The sequence below is a fragment of the Pavona decussata genome, unplaced genomic scaffold (genome assembly GCF_977016875.1).
Source record: "Pavona decussata unplaced genomic scaffold, jaPavDecu1.1 SCAFFOLD_135, whole genome shotgun sequence".
NCBI classification, from domain to species: domain Eukaryota; kingdom Metazoa; phylum Cnidaria; class Anthozoa; order Scleractinia; family Agariciidae; genus Pavona; species Pavona decussata.
In genome coordinates, this window is record NW_028145548.1 from 1,035,305 (window position 1) to 1,053,078 (window position 17,774).

The window sequence follows — 17,774 nt, forward strand, 5'->3', positions numbered from 1 at the left end:
TTAAATATTTAGAGCAGTGGTCAGTAGATCTCGAAATTACTGAGTTGGAATATGTATTCGCGATCGCCTCTAGGCAAAATAAAACGCTTAAATTTACATCATTTTTTAGTTAATCATAAGTACGTTCCGGTAGAACAGACTCTTTTGTATTCTGTTCGCCCTTGCAGAAATGATGACTTTCACGGTGATACGATCTAAATGGATATTTAAGTTGTCAAGAGTAAGCTAAACGTTCAGCCTATGTTTTATTCTGCTGTACGAGATGGTTCTAACTTTTGAGTCTGTGGATGAAATCCTAAAGTGTGCCCATTCCAATGAAAGCTACGGAGCAGTGCTTTCCTGTAGTGCTATTTATTCTGCTGTACAAGGTGGTTCCAAGTTTCGAGTTTATGGACGAAATCATGGACAATTCAGTAACGGAAGCTATCGAGCAGTATGTAAGTATGTTCTTGTGATGCTGTTTATGATGATATGTGAGGTGATCCTAACGTATGAGTCTCGAAAGATTCTGTTGATAAAATCCTTATGTGTGACCATTCAAATGATCATGAGCAGTACTTTCCTGGTGTTGTTTCTTCCCACGCTGTACAAGGTGGCTCTAGCTTTTGAGTCTACGAATAGAATCCTCAGAGAATGACTGATTCTTCCCTTCCTGTTGTTTTTTTGTTGTAAGATTTCTTCAAAACATTTGGAAAGTTTAGTGTAACCTAAAGTTAATTATATTTAAAAGCTGACAATATCCGAAATGTGAAAATCTTTTCCTCCGCAAGTGCTTCGTCAATAAGAAACAGAATCATTTAATGGTGACAGTTTTAGAACGGAAATGAATCTTACGAGAGAACATTTCACAAAACGACTTTAATCCAGTTTTTTTAGACAACCAACAATTTCAGCCAAATAGACTAACCCCTGTAACTATCAGGAGATCAACCAAAGAGTGTCAAGTTTGTTATAAAACTGTTCTGAAACCCATTTTGTTGTGTTTACTGATACATAATAAATTTGAAATAATAACGCGTTCGATTTTTGTGGGGTTAATTGTTAAGACGGTTCAATGGAACTAATGTTTTGAGCCAATATTTAATGACTTGCTAGAAAACAGACAATCTTCCACGGGCTATGGATTGAGGTTCATCAATTTTGTCGATAACATTTAGGAGCCCACATTAGAAAATAATTCACCGTTAAAATTTGCATGTAAAGGCTAACTTGCCGAAGTTGACAGAGCGCTACAAATCTTTTCAGTGAATCAGACCGATTTTGACCCGGCGACCAATTTTAATGTATAAATTGATCAATACCATTGAACCTAGCCTACTAATCGGGCCAGTAAAACGATAGTGTTTAGTTAGCCTCAACAGTAACAGAGAAGTTTAAGTCAGTTGGTTAGTGTAGACTTAACATTCGACTTAATTTGCTAAACAAACGTTCACAGATCGGGAGTGACGGGAACATTACGATTTAATAATAACTGTAATGGGGCAAGTCAGTCTAGGATATTAATTCTCGACCATTATGGTCACGAATAATACCCTAAAGGCAGTAATGAATTCGTGACCAAGAGCAGCATCGTTCTCAATTGTTCTTTTTGACTACGATAGGTATGGGAAGTACGAGCTTTTCTTTTATAGAAGATATCGGTTGTGCCTTTATCTCGCCCCACATTTTTTGTTTAATAAACCGAATGCAAAATCTAGCTAGTCAAATCCGTCCCCAATATCGAGACTGGGAATAAGTTTAAAGTTTCACGTGCACGGCGAACTGCACATGTGTGTGTGTGTGTGTGTGTGGGGGGGGGGGGGGGGGGAGGGGATCACCCACACGCACACACAGAAAATAAATACAAAGGAAGTTGAATTGTGTCACTCTTGGATCAAAAACAGATGAGGGATGTTAAAGTGTGAGCGTCAATTCTCATTCTTGCCACAATAGTCACGACTTTTAGCTGTAAACTCACGGAATAATACTGCGCATGATCAATGAATGTGATGCTCCTTTTTCTATGAGGTTCAGCACTCGTCCTGTCCTTAGTGCAGTCCGCTGGCTTAAATTCGCGGTGGTCAGATGCTGGCGTAAATGATCCAAGGCTCATATGCATTGGACAAGACTTGCAGCAGAGAAAAGAAACTGAAGTTTTATCAGTGATTTGATTAGACGTTTATTTTTGTTATTGCGCTAACATTCATGACATAACATTCATTATATCATCGAGATCTTACAGTTAACGAGTTTTCTGCTTTGCTAAGTTAAGGCAGTTTATTTTTTTAAAAATCACATTTGTTTTTTTTCCATTGTTAGCTTTTCAGAGAGCATTAAAAGCTCTGGGTGTTCCCGTCACTTGGTGCACACAGCGCATGTCAACTCTCGACCAGCCACATACGGAAGACACGGAAGTGAGCCGCACACGCCTTCCACGGGGTACAGCAAGGCGCCATCCTTGCTGGCGTGAGTACCAGGAACATACTCCGCGGTACCATCAACACAGACAAAGTCGGGTGAATGCCGCTCGGACATTAGGTACCCATGATACTCCTCAGTCCATCCAGATGGACAGTCATTCCGTGCGGGCATCATCAACATTGAACCACGTGACTTAACAAAGCAGACAACACAGGGCGCTTCATGATCGTGGAAATTCCTCTTAAAGGGGTCTCCGTTGTACTGACTGACTTCATATTCAGTGCCGTATATGTATGACGCGTATTAATATCAATTTTTGTACTTGCCATACTTTGGATTTTGAGGAAGACAAAGGTAGTTCCCTCCACCACCAGGATGGTTCCACCACTCTCCACCCATTATACCTAAATAAAATCATTAAAAATAAGTATGACATGATTGTTTAAAAGTATAGTACCATTAAAGTATATGTTTTACTCTTGTTTAGAGGCATGGGCAATTCTAGCAAGACCAGCTTTAACTTTATTTCTGTTAATTCGGGTGCCTTGAGCCTCATTGAGCCAGAACGAAGAGGTTTTTGGAAAGTGGGCTAAAAATCGTCATTATACCATCAATACAATATAATTGATTAGTTTCTCCCATGCGGGTTTTTAAGAACTAATTTACAACAATACTTATTAACTATTTTGCTAATTTGCAACTAATTACAACAATGCAATATATGAAAATAATGGAAAATTACAACAAGCTAAGCAATAAAACTACTATATACAATAAGAAATAGCATTATACGTCATGAAAATTATATTGGAGGGTTTTCACGGTCAGCTCTTGAAAAGGCTTAATGATGGTAAATTTTTTATCTGATGGTCCAACCCATTCCAACCTTTTGTGGCGCGATTAAAAATAAAGGAATGTTGGGTCAAGGACGTCCTGTACTTGCTCAGGTTAATATCATTAGACTGCCTAGTGTATACTCCATGAATTAGAGATCGCTTAACAATATTACTACTGAGATAGCCAGGAACTAAGCCATTTTATAGGCATTTGTACTTCATAATAAAGTCACGATGTATCATCAATAGTTGAAAAAGGTAAAAGGTCTGGGTACGGGATATGAGTGGAAGTCTAGTTAGTTTAACCTTTTTTTTTAAAGAAAGTTTAGCATAACGGAGAAACCTAATTACAATGCCGAATTCTCAGTAATCGTTCGATAACTCCATTACCTTTATAAACTATCTGAGCATCGCTAGGACATTTCGTTCTTCCCCAGCGAACATACTTTACCCCAGACTGTCCCTTTTCTCCTTTGGCTCCTTGAGGTCCCTGGGAACCAGTCTTACCAAAAGCTCCTTGTTCTCCTTTAGGACCAGGAGGGCCTGGGAATGGCTTGTGGGTGCCCGACTTTCCCGGTTCTCCTGCAATAAAACGATCCAGATTAGCTTTCTTTGGGACTGACAAATCACCTTTAAAACTTTGTTTTATTCCTGTTGGTTTGTTGTTGTTGTTGATCTTGTTAATGTATTTGTCAAATGATCCTATGGAAAAAGGAAATGGAGGTCACGACAGAATATTTCTGAACGAAACAGTGAGTTGTTTTAAGCTCACATTACTCACAGTGGATTGGGGGTAATTTTGAAGTTAACATCAGTAAAGACAAGATCAAAGAGTCTGCTGGGATTAACCAGCTGTAGCATCACATAATGATCTGTGACAAGTTCTGTAAATATGTTTGTTTAATTTCATTTGTATTCATGCTTTTTAGCTCAACAACGAATACTAATGTAGACTTGGCCAATAAAAACAAATAACGTATTTTTTCGGGCAACTGGATGTAAACAAAACTAAATCTCAGTAAAATTGTCACTCAGCGGGCTACGAGTTCTGATTCATTACTAACGTTTGTGGCCGTGGGTGCTTAGTTTCTACAATAAATTCGTTTAATAAGACTTTGCTTACCTTTTGCACCAGTCAGCCCAGTTTTTCCTGCCATGCCAGTTTCTCCTTTTCGACCAGTTTTTTCCAGGAGGCCCAGGGGGTCCCATTCGTCCTTTTCCGGCATTTTGACCATGTTGTCCTGTCAGAACAAAAAAAGTACTTCATATTCGTATGTTTGCAAAACATTTTTTTGTATAGCAATTTCATTGTTTAAGATTTTAAGATTTAAGGTTAAGTTTCACATATTGCATTTTCGTGCTTTTCTTTCTTTCTTTCTTTCTTTCTTTCTTGTCTTTGTAATCTAGTATATTTATCATGCACTGATGTATAGCTACCTCGTAGAAAAGCTGCCATAAATAGTTATAATTATTATTATTATCATTTGTAGTAGTACTAGTAGTAGTAGTAGTAGTAGTTTTTTTTAATGAATGATGTTATGCGCATATAATTTTAATGACAGTTGTTTTTCTTTAAGTATGTAAAGCTTATAGAGTCTAATTATAATAGTCTAATTATTTTTGGCTGCTCAAATTTGAACAGAAACCTTTTTTCAGAAACCAGACGCTGTCATGAGTTAAACATTCTCAGTCAAATACGTGTGTCTCGGGATTTTTACTCTGAAGTTTTGCTGGCTGATTTTCTGGCATAAGTTAACATTTATTGTTAATTATTTTGTAATGCGTTAAATGCGTTTCTAAGTCAATTTTTTGTAAGTTGGATATTTTAAAATTATAACTTTTAACTTGTAAACAGCAACTTGCTTAGAATACGTTAATAAAGAATTTATTATCATATAGCAGCTAGAGTTCTCAACTGGATGCTAAACTCAGTTAAAAAGCTGCACCGGGCGCACAGCGTAACCTGTGAGCCACTGTCTTATTACTATTATTATTATAATTATTATTATTAATATTATTATTATTATTATTATTATTATTATAATTATTATTATTATAATTATTATTATTATAATTATTATTATTATTATTATTATTATTATTATTATTATTATTATTATTATTATTATGACATAAGAACTGGAAGCTGGCCTCAAAATTAATGACATCTTTAAATGACAACCTCTCGCCCGCTGCAACTTTCTAAACAACTTTCTTTTTTAAACTTAAAATCTTTTAAACAACCTTCCTTCAAACAGCTTTTCTTTCGCCTGGTACACTGAACTTTCTTTCTAACTTTACGCTGCCAATTTTTGACAACGTTACGTACCGCTAACTACTGGGTTTGCGTGCCCTAGTGGAAGAACGGGAGTTCAAGTTCCTCTCTTCTGCTATTGCTAAGTTTGTCCATACTCTTAGATCAATTCGTTTCTCGTTTAACTACCTAGCCAGCTTCCTTAACTAGTTGGGATATTTAAAAATGTTTATTTTCTATTTGTTGTGTTTCTTTCTTTCTTATTTAGGGTGTTCCCCAACTGACAGCACTCAGCTTTGCAAAATACAATGACACCTAAGCAAACAAATCTATCTCTACATTTATATCAAAATGATAGCATATTTTGGTTTGTTTATTTTGATATTTTTGTTTGTCTTAGTATATACCAACCTGGAAAATTGCCCAAAAGCGATGCGAACAAAGAGTCACTGGTACTTGATCTTGGTAGCATGCGCAGCAAAGGTGCCAAGTCTGTAGAAAGAATCGTGAATCAGTGGAAAAGGATGATTCAATAGTACAAGTGTTATACCGTTGGTCACAGAGAGAAAGCCCTTGATTCCTTTAGTGTGGCTGAACTTTTTGAAGTCTTGTAACTAAAATTAGACCTGATTCAAATGATGTCATTTATGATACTGAAACTGCACCATCTAATAGTCACGATAAGACGTAACTATTCGTTATCAAATACATGTGATAACTGTCACGAAGATACTAACTCTAAGCGATTGTTTTATTTCGTGAAATATGGACACCTTTTTAATCCATGAACTTTCTGTAGTTTCTGTCAGTAATAAGCACGGTAGTTGCTACAGTTAGTATGGTTGGTGTCGATGGTGTATGTAGCCGCTGCTAATTTCACTCAGCTCTCTACTTTATTCGATAACTTCGCCATTCCAAACACATCCCGACGGTATAAACAAATCCGTACCAGAACGGTTCTTGTAAAGACAAAGATTAAATAAAAGATGTTGAAAAATACTACAAGTGACGACATGGAATATGCAACTGAGAAACGACTGACATAAGAACGTACCTTATCGGTGATTTTACAGTAAATTAACCAGGACGGAAAAAAACGGCGAAACACAACACTGAAAACGATGCGCACACTAAAAACTTATGCAAAGAAACTAGCTTAAAAAGGGTAAAAGGAGTGACAGAAAGGCTATTTACATACGTAATGATCCATAAGGTGTGGGGGCGAAAGGTATGAAAGACGTAGCGTAAACATATAAAACGAAAGTAGGTGTAAAGTAGGTGCGCAGAAAAAGCTATAACTCGCAGTAACAGTGTAGTTATTGTAACTGGTATAGCTGGTAATTGGTCCTATAGCTGTTGTAGCAGGTGAAGTTGGAGAACGATTACCGAATGCTTGTAGTTACTCTACTGTTAATTAATTAGGTGCAGTTAAAGTAGCTGATGCAGTTGCCTCAGCTGGCATTATAGTTGCAATAAATGGTGTAGTTTCGCGTAAGTCTCAACACCTATTGAGGTGGACGTAGTTGTGCAGTAGTTACTACAGTTTTGTATTATGTTACCGCAGACGGTATAGCTTTACTGTTACTGTAATTGGTGTAATTGCTGTATAAGCTGTTGCGCTGTGGTTACCAGAATCCGTGTAGACGTTGTAGTTATACAGCAGTTCATGTAGTTTCTGTATTCGCTTGGTTTAGCTTATTGTAGCTTCTGCAGTTTATGTTGAGTTGTTGTGTTGTTGTGTTGTCACTATAGATGATTTAGCTGGTTCGTAGTTTATAGTTCACTTTCTACTAATCTTTACGTAAACTTGCTCTGTAATCCTTGTACTAAGTAGTGATGGTAAATTTAATCTATACGATATTTGTAGTTTCTGCATGGTGGTGGTGGTGGTGAAGTTATTCTAGTAGGTGATACTGGTAAATTAAACCGTGCTTATTGTGTTGCTATAAGTTTCTATAAGTTGGATATTTCATTTTTTTTTTACTGTAGTTGTTGTAGTTAAAGTAGCTGTTTACTTTAGCCGGCAATATCCTAATTGTTGCAGATACAGTGTGTATAACTGGTGAATTTGTGTATTTGATACTCAATGTAGTTGCTGTAGTTGGTAATGTTATGTACTTGTTGGTCAATCTAGTTGTTGTGGTTAGTGAAGTTGTGTACTTGTTACCCATTATAGTTGTTGTGGTTGGTGAAGTTGAACACATGTTTCTCAATGTAGTTGCTGTAGTTGGTAATGCTGTGCACTTGTTGGTCAATCTAGTTGTTGTGGTTAGTGAAGTTGTGTACTTGTTACTCATTGAAGTTTTTGTGGTTGGTGAAGTTGAAAACATGTTTCCCAATGTAGTTGCTGAAGTTGGTAATGTTGTGAACTTGTTGGTCAATGTAGTTGTTGTGGTTGGTGAAGTTGTGTACATGTTACTTAATGTAGTTGTTGTGGCTGTTGATGTTGTCTACTTATAATCAATGTAGTTGCAGTAGTTGTTGAAGTTGTGTCCATGTTACCCAAAGTAGTTGCTGAAGTAAGTAATGTTATGTACTTGTTACTCAATGTAGTTGTTGTAGTTGGTGAAGTTAGGCAATTGTTACTCAACGTAGATGTTGTGGTTGATGAAGTTGTGTACATGTTACTCAAAGTAGTTGCTGTAGTTGTTAATGCTGTGTACTTGTTGGTCAATGTAGTTGTTGTGGTTGGTGAAGTTGTGTAATTGTCACTGAATGTAGTTGTTGTGGTTGATAATGTTGTGCAATTGTTACTCAATGTAGTTGTTGTGGTTGGTGAAGTAAGGCAATTGTTACTCAATGTAGATGTTGTGGTTGGTGAAATAAGGCAATTGTTACTCAATGTAGTTGTTGTGGTTGGTGAAGTAAGGCAATTGTTACTCAATGTAGATGTTGTGGTTGATGAAGTTGTGTACATGTTACTCAAAGTAGTTGCTGTAGTTGGTAATGTTGTGTACTTATTGGTCAATGTAGTTGCAGTAGTTGGTGAAGTTGTGTCCATGTTACCCAAAGTAGTTGCTGAAGTTAGTAATGTTGTGTACTTGTTACTCAATGTAGTTGTTGTGGTTGGTGAAGTTAGGCAATTGTTACTCAAAGAAAATGTTGTGTTTCATGAAGTTGTGTACATGCTACTCAAAGTAGTTGCTGTAGTTGGTAATGTTGTGTCTTTGTTGGTTAATGTAGTTGTTGTGGTTGGCATAATTGTGCAACTGCTACTGAATATAGTTGTTGTGGTTGATAATGTTGTGCAATTGTTACTCAATGTATTTGATGTGGTTGGTGAAGTTAGAAAATCGTTACTCAATGTAGATGTTGTGGTTGATGAAGTTGTGTACATGTTACTCAAAGTAGTTGCTGTAGTTGGTAATGTTGTGTACTTGTTGGTCAATGTAGTTCTTGTGGTTGGTGAAGTTGTGCAATTGTTACTGAATGTAGTTGTTGTGGTTGATAATGTTGTGCAATTGTTACTCCATGTAATTGTTGTGGTTGGTGTTTTTGTGTACTTGTTACTCAATGTAATTGTTGTGGCTGGTGATGTTGTGCAGTTGTTATTCAATGTAGTTGCTGTAGTTGGTAATGTTGTGCAATTGTTACTTAAAGTAGTTGTTGTGGTTGGTGAATTTTTGTACTTGTTACTCAATGCAGCTACTATTGTAGGTGAAGTTGTGTACTTGTTAATCAATTGTTGGTAATATTGTGTACTTATTGGTGAGTGTAGTTGCTGTAGTTGGGAATGTTGTAAAATTATCACTCAATGTAGTTGTGGTTGGTGAAGTTGTATAATTGTTATTCAATATAGTTGCTGTGGTTTTTGATGTTGTGTACTTGTTATTCAATGTATTTGTTGTGCTTGGTAATGTTGTGTACTTGTTGGTCAATGTAGCTGTTGTGGTTGGTAATGTTGTGCTGTTTACTCAATGTAGCTGTTGTGGTTGGTAAAGTTGTGTAGATGTTAATCGATGTAATTGCTGTAGTTGGTAACGTTGTGCCATTGTTATTCAATGTAGTTGTTGTGGTTGGTGATTTTGTGTACTTGTTACTCAATGTGGTTACTGTAGTTGGTGAAGTTATGTACTTGTTACTCAATTTATTTGTTGTGGTTGGTGATATGGTGTACTTGTTGGTAAATGAAGTTGCTGTAATTAGTGATGTTCTGCAATCGTTACTCAATGTAGCTGTTGTGGTTGGTGATGTTGTGTACTTGTTACTCAATATAGTTCTTGTGGTTGGTGATGTTGTGTACTTGTTGGTCAATCTAGTTACTGTAGTTGGTGAAGTTCTGTACTTGTTATTCAATGTAGTTACTGTTGTTGTAATCTTGTGCAATTGTTACTCAATGTACTTACTGTAGTTGGTGAAGTTGTGTACTGGTTATTCAATGTCGTTGTTGTGGTTGTTGCTGTTGTGTACTTGTTACTCAATGTATTTGTTATTTGGTTGTTGTTGGTAGTATTGTGTACTTTTTGCTCAATGTAGTTGCTGTAGTTGGTAATGTGTGCATTTGTCACTCAATGTAGTTGTTGTGGAGGGTGATGTTGTGTACTTGTTACTCAATGTGGTTGCTGTAGTTGGTAATGTTGTGCAATTGTTACTCAATCTAATTGAAGTTGTGTATTCGATGCATGTAGTTGTTGTGGTTGGTGAAGTTGTGTACTTGTTACTCAATATAGTTGCTGTATTTGGTAATGTAGTGTACTAATGTTACTTAATGTAGTTGCTGTTGTTGGTGAAGTTGTGCACTTGTTACTCAATGTAGTCGCTGTAGTTGGTAAAGTTGCGTACTTGTTATTCAATGTAGTTGCTGTGGTTGGTGATGTTGTGTACTTGTTACTCAATGTAGTGGTTGTAGTTGGTGATGTTTTGTACTTGTTATTCAATGTAGTTGTAGTTGGTAATGTTGTATACTTGTAACTCAATGTAGTTGTTGTGTTATTTGATTTTGTGTGCTTGTTGGTCAACGTAGTTGCTGTAGTTGGTAATGTAAATGTACATGTTATTCAATGTTGTTGCTGTAGTTGGTGATGTTGTGTACTTGTTACTCAATGTATTTTTTGTGGTGATGTTGTTGTTGCTGTGGTTGGTGCAGTTATGAACTGGTTACGCAGTGTAGTTAGTGTAGATGGTGAAGTTCTGTATTTGTTACTCAATGTAGTTGCTGTAGTTGGCGAAGTTGTGTAGTTGTTGCTCAAGGTGGTTGCTGTAGTTGGTCAAGTTGTGTAGTTATTACTCAATGTAGTTGCTGTGGTTGGTGAAGTTGTTTACTTGTTACTCAATGTAGGTGCTGTAGTTGGTGAAGTGTTGTATTTGTAACTCAGTGTAGTTCCTGTACTTGGTCAAGTTGTGTTCTTATTACCTAACGTAGTTGCTGTTGTTGGTGAAGTGTTTTATTTGTTACTCAGTGTAGTTGCCGTAGTTGGTAATGTTGTGTGCATGTTAATCAATTTAGTTGCTGTAGTTGGTAATGTTGTGAGCTTGTTACTCAGTGCAGTTGCTGTGATAGTTGGTGTTGTGTACGTGTTAGTCAATGTAGTTGCTGTGGTTTGTGAAGTTGTGTACTTGTAACTTAAAAGTAGTTGCTGAAGTTTGTTAAGCAGTGTACTTATTACTCAATGTAGATGCTGTGGTTGGTGAAGTTGTTTAGTTGTTACTCAATGTAGTAGCTGTAGTTGGTGAAGTGGTGTAATTCTTAATCAATGTAGTTGCTTTAGTTGGCGAAGTTGTGTACTTTTGCTCAATGTAGTTGCTGTATTTGGAGAAGTTGTGTACGTGTAAGTCAATGTCGTTGTTGTGGTTGGTGATGTTGTGTACTTATTGGTAAATGTAGTTACTGCAGTTGGTAAAGCTGTGTACTTGTTACTCAATGTAGTTGCTGTGATTGTTGATGTTGTGTACTTGTTAGTCAGTGTAGTTGTTGTAGTTTGTGATGTTGTGTACTTGTCAGTCAATGTAGTTGCTCTGGTTGGTGATGGTGTGTACTGGTTACTCAATGTAGTTGCTCTGGTTGGTGATGGTGTGTACTTGTTACTCAATGTACTTTCTGTAGTTTGGGAAGCGGTGTACTGGTTACTCAGCGTCGTTACTGTTAGTTGGTGAAGCGGTGTACTTATTACTCAATATTGTCACTGTAGTTGAGAAAGTTGTGTACTTGTAACTCAATGTATTTACTGTCGTTGACCAAGTTGTGAACAATTTAGTTGCTCTATACGTAGTTTGTGATGTTGTGTGCTTGTTACTCAGTTTAGTTGCTGCAGTGGGTGAAGTTGTGTACTTTTTACTTAATGTATTTGTTTTAGTTGGTTAAGTGTACTTGTTACTCAATGTATTTACTGTAGTTATTAATTGTATTTTCGAGTAGTTACTTTAGTTATTGTAGGTGTGGTCCTTTTTTTTTTGCAATAGTTTTTTTTCTTACAGTTTGTGTAGTTGATGAAGTTGGTGTAGTTACTATTCTAAAATAGTTTGTCTTATATTTGCTATGTTATTGCTGTGGGAATCTGATATGCTGGTATTCTGGTATGCTGTAGAAGGTGGCTCTAACTATGGATGCTATGGATGTTAATCTTCAAAATGTTCGTTCAAACGAAAGCTTGTTGGTAATACTTTCCTTTGAGGCTTGTGCTTTACAAGGTGGTTGAACCGTAGAGTCTGACCATTCAAATGAAAACTACTTAGCAGTACTTTCCTGTGGTGCTGTTTGTTATGCCGAAAAGGGTATTTTTCTAATTTTTGAGTCTCAGGAAGAAATCTTCAAAAACGAAAGCTATTGCGTTCAACCCTTTTCCTTGTTGGCGTTTATTATTCTTTAAAAGGCAATTCTAACACTTTCATCTGATGATAAACGAAATCTTAAAAGACCATTCAAGCGAAAGTTTTTGAGAAGTACTTTTCTTCGATACCGTATATTTTGTTCTAACTTTTGAGTCAGTGGATGTAATCATGTATTGTTATTTAAATGAAAGCGACAGTAAATATAATCTTTACTGTAGTCCTGATAATTATGTTGTAAAAGGCATGGGTGTATGAGTAGGTGGAGGAGAACCTAAAGTGTGACTAGTCAAATGAAAGCTACTGAACTTTTGTACGCTGCTGTTTATTATGCCGTACAAGGTGGATCTAACTTTTGTGCGAGGATAAAAACTTAAAGTGTAACCACTCAAAAAGTTAGTGGACAGATGCTGTCACGTTGAGTATGCCCAATGTTTGATCATCTAGCACAAAGCTACCGAGGCATGCATTACATTATAATGCTGTACACTGACACCGAGGTATTTAATTGGCCGGTCAAGTTTGCCTAAAGAATCTTGAATTTTGTTGATGAAAGCACTAATATAAATTGTTCTTCGGGGTATGGATGAGATAACATTCGTTTCGAGGGATTTATTCCGCGCCCAAACGTTTATTTCCAAAATTTAAAAAGCACGAAATTACAAGACCACTACGTTACCTTTGCTCCATGGCTTTCAGTCGTTTTTCAAAGTCCTGCAGGTTAGGAGTCGCATTGGTGTTACATGCCCTTCGTTCACGATGCAGAGAGGATTGTTTCAGTTCACCGGTTTCACCACCATCAGCGGACACTCCATTGAAGTTTCGATCTCCACCACAAGAAAGTTGCTATGTGCAATCGATATCAAAGGGTGTTATTCACCTGACCATTGGCGAGAAAATTTTCGCGTTTATGACGTAGCTGGGCATTATGGCAAAACGACTTCGACTGTCCATATCTACCGTTCCAAATCTATTTTGAGATATTGTGGAAAAAGTTTGAAACCCGTAGTAAGTCTGAGAAAGGTATTAAGAACCGAACAGCAAAATCAAAGAGTCGATCCAAAAAGCCAAGATTTAGCTAGGCGATTACTGGGTGTACTCTTTGTCAAAATAGTTTAAGCGATGGTTAAGACCTTGGTTTTTTACTAGAGTAAGATCCCGGCGCCGCTAGGCAAAAAACAACGCTTAAATTTACAGTTCACTAATCCGGCAGTAATTTTTTTGTATTTTGTCCGGTCAAAAGGACACCGTTGTCCTAGGGATCCTAATTGCTGAACGTCGGGTCTGTTAGCGAGCAGTTAGCTTTCCTGTGGTGCAGTTTATTATGCTATTCAAGATTATCAATGTATTTTGTGTCTGTGGATTAAATCCTCATCCTAAAATATGACCATTCCTTTGAAAGCACTGCATGAGCAGTACTTTCCGCTGTTACTGTACAAAGTGGTTCTAGGTTTTACGTGCATGGATGAAATTCGAAATCAATAACAATTCATGATGATATGCAAACTGTTTAATATTCCTTTCCTGTCCTGTTGTTTGTGTTCTAAGATTTCTTCGAGACAATTTCGAAATCTATTAGCCCTGTCTAACCTTGGTCTTAAGAATTAGAAGGAATCAAAAAACCACTCAATGCCAGATGGGAAAATGTTTTAAGCCGCCCGTGTGCCATCAACAGGGCGAAATAATAATCGAAATTAGATATTCACTAAACAGAATTGAATCTTAATACCACCGAAACTACTATAAACTGATTGAAACGCGGTTTTTCAGAGACAATACTCAAACTACAATATTAATTATCAATCCCTCGGATACTAGCATTGGACCGCGCCAACTTTGTTAGAAAACTGTTCTGAAGCTTGTTGGAGTATTGTTGCGTTACTAGAGAGCTTAAGCACAGACGTTTTTGAGCCACGGACGGCAACCGGAAGTCGAATGTTTCCTTTTTTGGCGTGGTTTTTTTCCTTACCATGTTAAGGAAAAGCGCTTTTTGATGACTATGGCTTGACGTTACAAACGCGATGGCGTAAAAACGCTCCAAAAAGGGAAAAAGTCGATCTGGGGTTGCAGTCTGTGGCTCAAAACCTCTCTGCTTAAATTCTCTATTAATAGTATAACTTCGCTGCCAGTAAGTTGTTGTTGTCTTTTTTTTTTTTGCAATAAGCGTAGTTATGTTTTGGAAAACTGGCGAACAAACACGCGCTTCGGATAGATTTTCATCAAGTTCTCGACTTATAATTTACGACATCACGTTTAAAATAAACCAATCTTGAATTTGCATTAAAGACAAGTAAAGTCACCTAATGTTTGGTCAACGTACACAAAAGAGTTGACTTATTTGCACTGAGATAAAAATAAGCATACAAAGCATTTAAGGTGGCCGAATACAGTTTTTTAGTGTACAGGTGTTAGAAGACGTTATTTGGAAACTATGTACTTCTGGGCGCCCAAAATTGGTATGGTGTAAGACTAACTAAGAAAAAATGGATTTTTGTACGTCTTGTCGAGCTAAGTAGCGTTTCCATGGCAACGCAGCAAACTATTAAACGTCCATATATTGTAGGTTTCCTTTATTTTTAGAAAATGTACTCATTAGATTTTTTCCATTTTTTGTATCCAGATAAACACACAAATCACTGACACAGTTGCACTATTTTCATGTAATTTTAACAGACAGATCTCCTGTAAATATTGATTTTGCATTTTAATATTTTGTGAAGATACCCTCTGTTAGATTTAGGTTTCTCTTTGTAGGCGAGTTACGCTTTTAGGGAACTATTTTCATGCCAAATTTTACGAAATTCTAGTGAGCGGTTCCTTAGAAAACAGTTCATTTCCACGAAAACAACCAGTCGCAATTTTTTGGTCAAACGCGCATGCGTGGCTTCAATTGGGTTTTATGGCAAAGTTGAAAAGCATGCAAAAGGTCTCGGTGAATGACTTTTTTGCTCGGAAGGAAAAGAAAAAGAGTCCAGAAACAAGAAACTTAGTTATTTAGGATCAAAACTTACCTTTATTATCCATTTCATGTGAAATTGAGGGATCACTTTATCGACCGCCGTATTTACGTACCACAACCCTAGTGCGCGCTTAATAGCGTCACTAGCAGAATCTGTAAAGCGCGCGCAAACTGTGTTCGGCCACCTTAAGTGGCGGGAACATTGCGATTAATACTCGAATTTAAGTCTCAAGCGACCGTTATTTACCTATGTAGGTCCGACACCAACCAGGCGGTTAGACGGAATCAGTATACTGAGCGAAAACCATTAACAAACGTACCTCCTCCGGTCCCACTTAGTTTAATAGTCATTTCCTTACTCTATCGCTCATTTCATTTACCCACTTGTCCACCCTTCCACTCCTGCATTCATGTAATATTCCAAGCCATCAATCCATTAATCCACCTATCCACCTATTCATTCAGTAAAAAACCAGTGATAAACTGTGTTTGCAAGGACCACCGTGACAACGATAAAAGTACCGGATCCTGTAGTGAAGGATCTAATCAGCCAAAAAATTGTAAAGCAAATAATCTAAACTTACCCTGAAGAAGAAAGGCCGTGCCTTTCGAAATATTGGCCTTGCTCTTTTTTTAGATTATTCATTCATTCATTCATTCATTCATTCATTCATTCATTCATTCATTCATTCATTCATTCATTCATTCATTCATTCATTCATTCATTCATTCATTCATTCATTCATTCATTCATTCATTCATTCATTCATTCATTCATTCACTAACTCACTCGCTCACTCACTCACTCCCTCACTCACTCACTCACTCACTCACTCACTCACTCACTCACTCACTCACTCATTCACTCACTCACTCACTCACTCACTCACTCACTCACTCACTCATTCATTCATTCATTCATTCATTCATTCATTCATTCATTCATTCATTCATTCATTCCTTCCTTCCTTCCTTCCTTCCTTTCTTCCGTCCGTCCGTCCGTCCGTCCGTCCGTCCGTCCTTCCTTCCTTCCTTCCTTCCTTCCTTCCTTCCTTCCTTCGTTCATTTATTCATTTGTACACCCTTCCAATATTCCATTTATGTGCTATTCCAAGCCATCAAGCCATTAATCCACTAATCTGAGTATCAGGCCTTCCTAAGGGGACGGGACGGGGAAAAGGAGAAGAAATATCATTAAAAAAATGGAAATAATATTTCATCATCGGTGCCGCCATTTTCGATTTCGTGACGTCTTGTGGTTGCAAAAGAAACGTCTGCTTCCTGACAATAGCGAAAACAGTATGACGACATAAAATCCAAAATGGCGCATAATCATATACAATTTTTAGTACGCTTAAATGTTTTCTCCACTTTTTCATATTAGCTTTGGAAATTAGACGTCATTTTCAAAAATTGAACGTCAACCTGTTGTAAGGGTGAAGGTTCCCTTTAATAAAAATTTGTATGAATAAAAGAATATAACACAATAAGTCACTCCTTATCTTTTTATCAGAAAGTTGAAAAATGAATTTTAATATTACAGCCACCACTTCAGCCTTCATTCCAAATTCTCGTAATAAGTGTAACCAGGCCTCTTGACGTAATTCTGAGGTTCGTGGCGTTTAGTTGCGCCATTCAGCTCGCACGTCTTTGTGGGTAATACTGAAGAGTACTGAAAGTTAAACGAGAGGCACTGGGAGTCATCTCGGCACTTTCTGGAACACTGCATGACGTCACTGACCTCATGTTGAGAACGAGGGCGCCTGGAAAGAGCGTAGTCTACGCCATCAAGTATCACTTGGAAAATCTCTGTCAGTGAAAATTAAAACACACTTGTTCTGTGGCCTTTACTGGTGAAGGGCAAAATGAATCAATGAATCAATCAATCAATCAATCAAATGCAACACACACAAAATACATAAGCTATGACTTAAAAGCTTCCTTTTTACCAGCCTGTTATGCCTACGCCTCGATGGTCAAGCACTGTTCATGTTTTAAGCCTGCCACAGCCAACGCTTCTGAAATAATCTTTAGCCTTACATCGGCAGAAAAATAATAATATTCAGCCTGGACCGGAAAAGAATGTATACAGTAAATTGCAACTTTTCATAAATAAATCAGACTATCAAAGGGATTAAAGCCTTTTTAACACAAAATTATATTCTTTTCAAAATCTCAGCCTCGAGTTTATTCTTAAAATATTCTTAAGATTTCGCAAACTTTAGCCTCGATATTCTTATAAAATAAATTCTTATAAAAAAAAAAGAGTGTACCTATAAACTGAGTTTAAATCCAAGACAACACGAACTATTGAAGATGAGACTTCCGTCCTTTAGTTTACAGTGTTCGCAGCAAACAGAACGCCGTTTTGATTACCGGGATTTCGAAAAGACGACACCAGCTAGGGAATTCATGGATTAAGATTTTGGTCTAAAATTGTTCTTCATATACACCACTGAAACATTCCGAGGGGCTAGCGAAAAAAAAAAAAAAAAAAACTAAACAGGTCAAACTGTTAGCTAACACAGATAGGTCCTAAATAAATTTTAGGGCACATTCA

At 37.1% G+C, this 17,774-nt stretch overlaps 1 protein-coding gene and 1 long non-coding RNA gene across 2 annotated transcripts in view; one reads left to right on the forward strand and one right to left on the reverse strand.

Annotated features, from left to right (window-relative positions):
- Positions 1 to 15,822, forward strand: part of LOC146467539 (uncharacterized) — a 59,144-nt gene extending 43,322 nt beyond the window's left edge. The window contains exons 2-3 of the long non-coding RNA XR_014867722.1: positions 13,864 to 14,631; positions 15,406 to 15,822. This is a non-coding gene — a long non-coding RNA (uncharacterized LOC146467539). The remainder of the gene's footprint in view (positions 1 to 13,863; positions 14,632 to 15,405) is intronic.
- LOC146467542 (uncharacterized) lies at positions 2,151 to 5,972 on the reverse strand. Its single transcript, XM_085125819.1, has 4 exons — positions 5,902 to 5,972; positions 4,360 to 4,477; positions 3,627 to 3,818; positions 2,151 to 2,804 (listed from the first exon to the last, which is right to left on the reverse strand). The coding sequence occupies exons 2-4, from the start codon at positions 4,469 to 4,471 to the stop codon at positions 2,710 to 2,712; spliced, it is 399 nt and encodes a 132-aa protein (XP_084981945.1). The 5' UTR covers positions 4,472 to 4,477; positions 5,902 to 5,972; the 3' UTR covers positions 2,151 to 2,709.
- Positions 15,823 to 17,774: the final 1,952 nt, after the last annotated feature.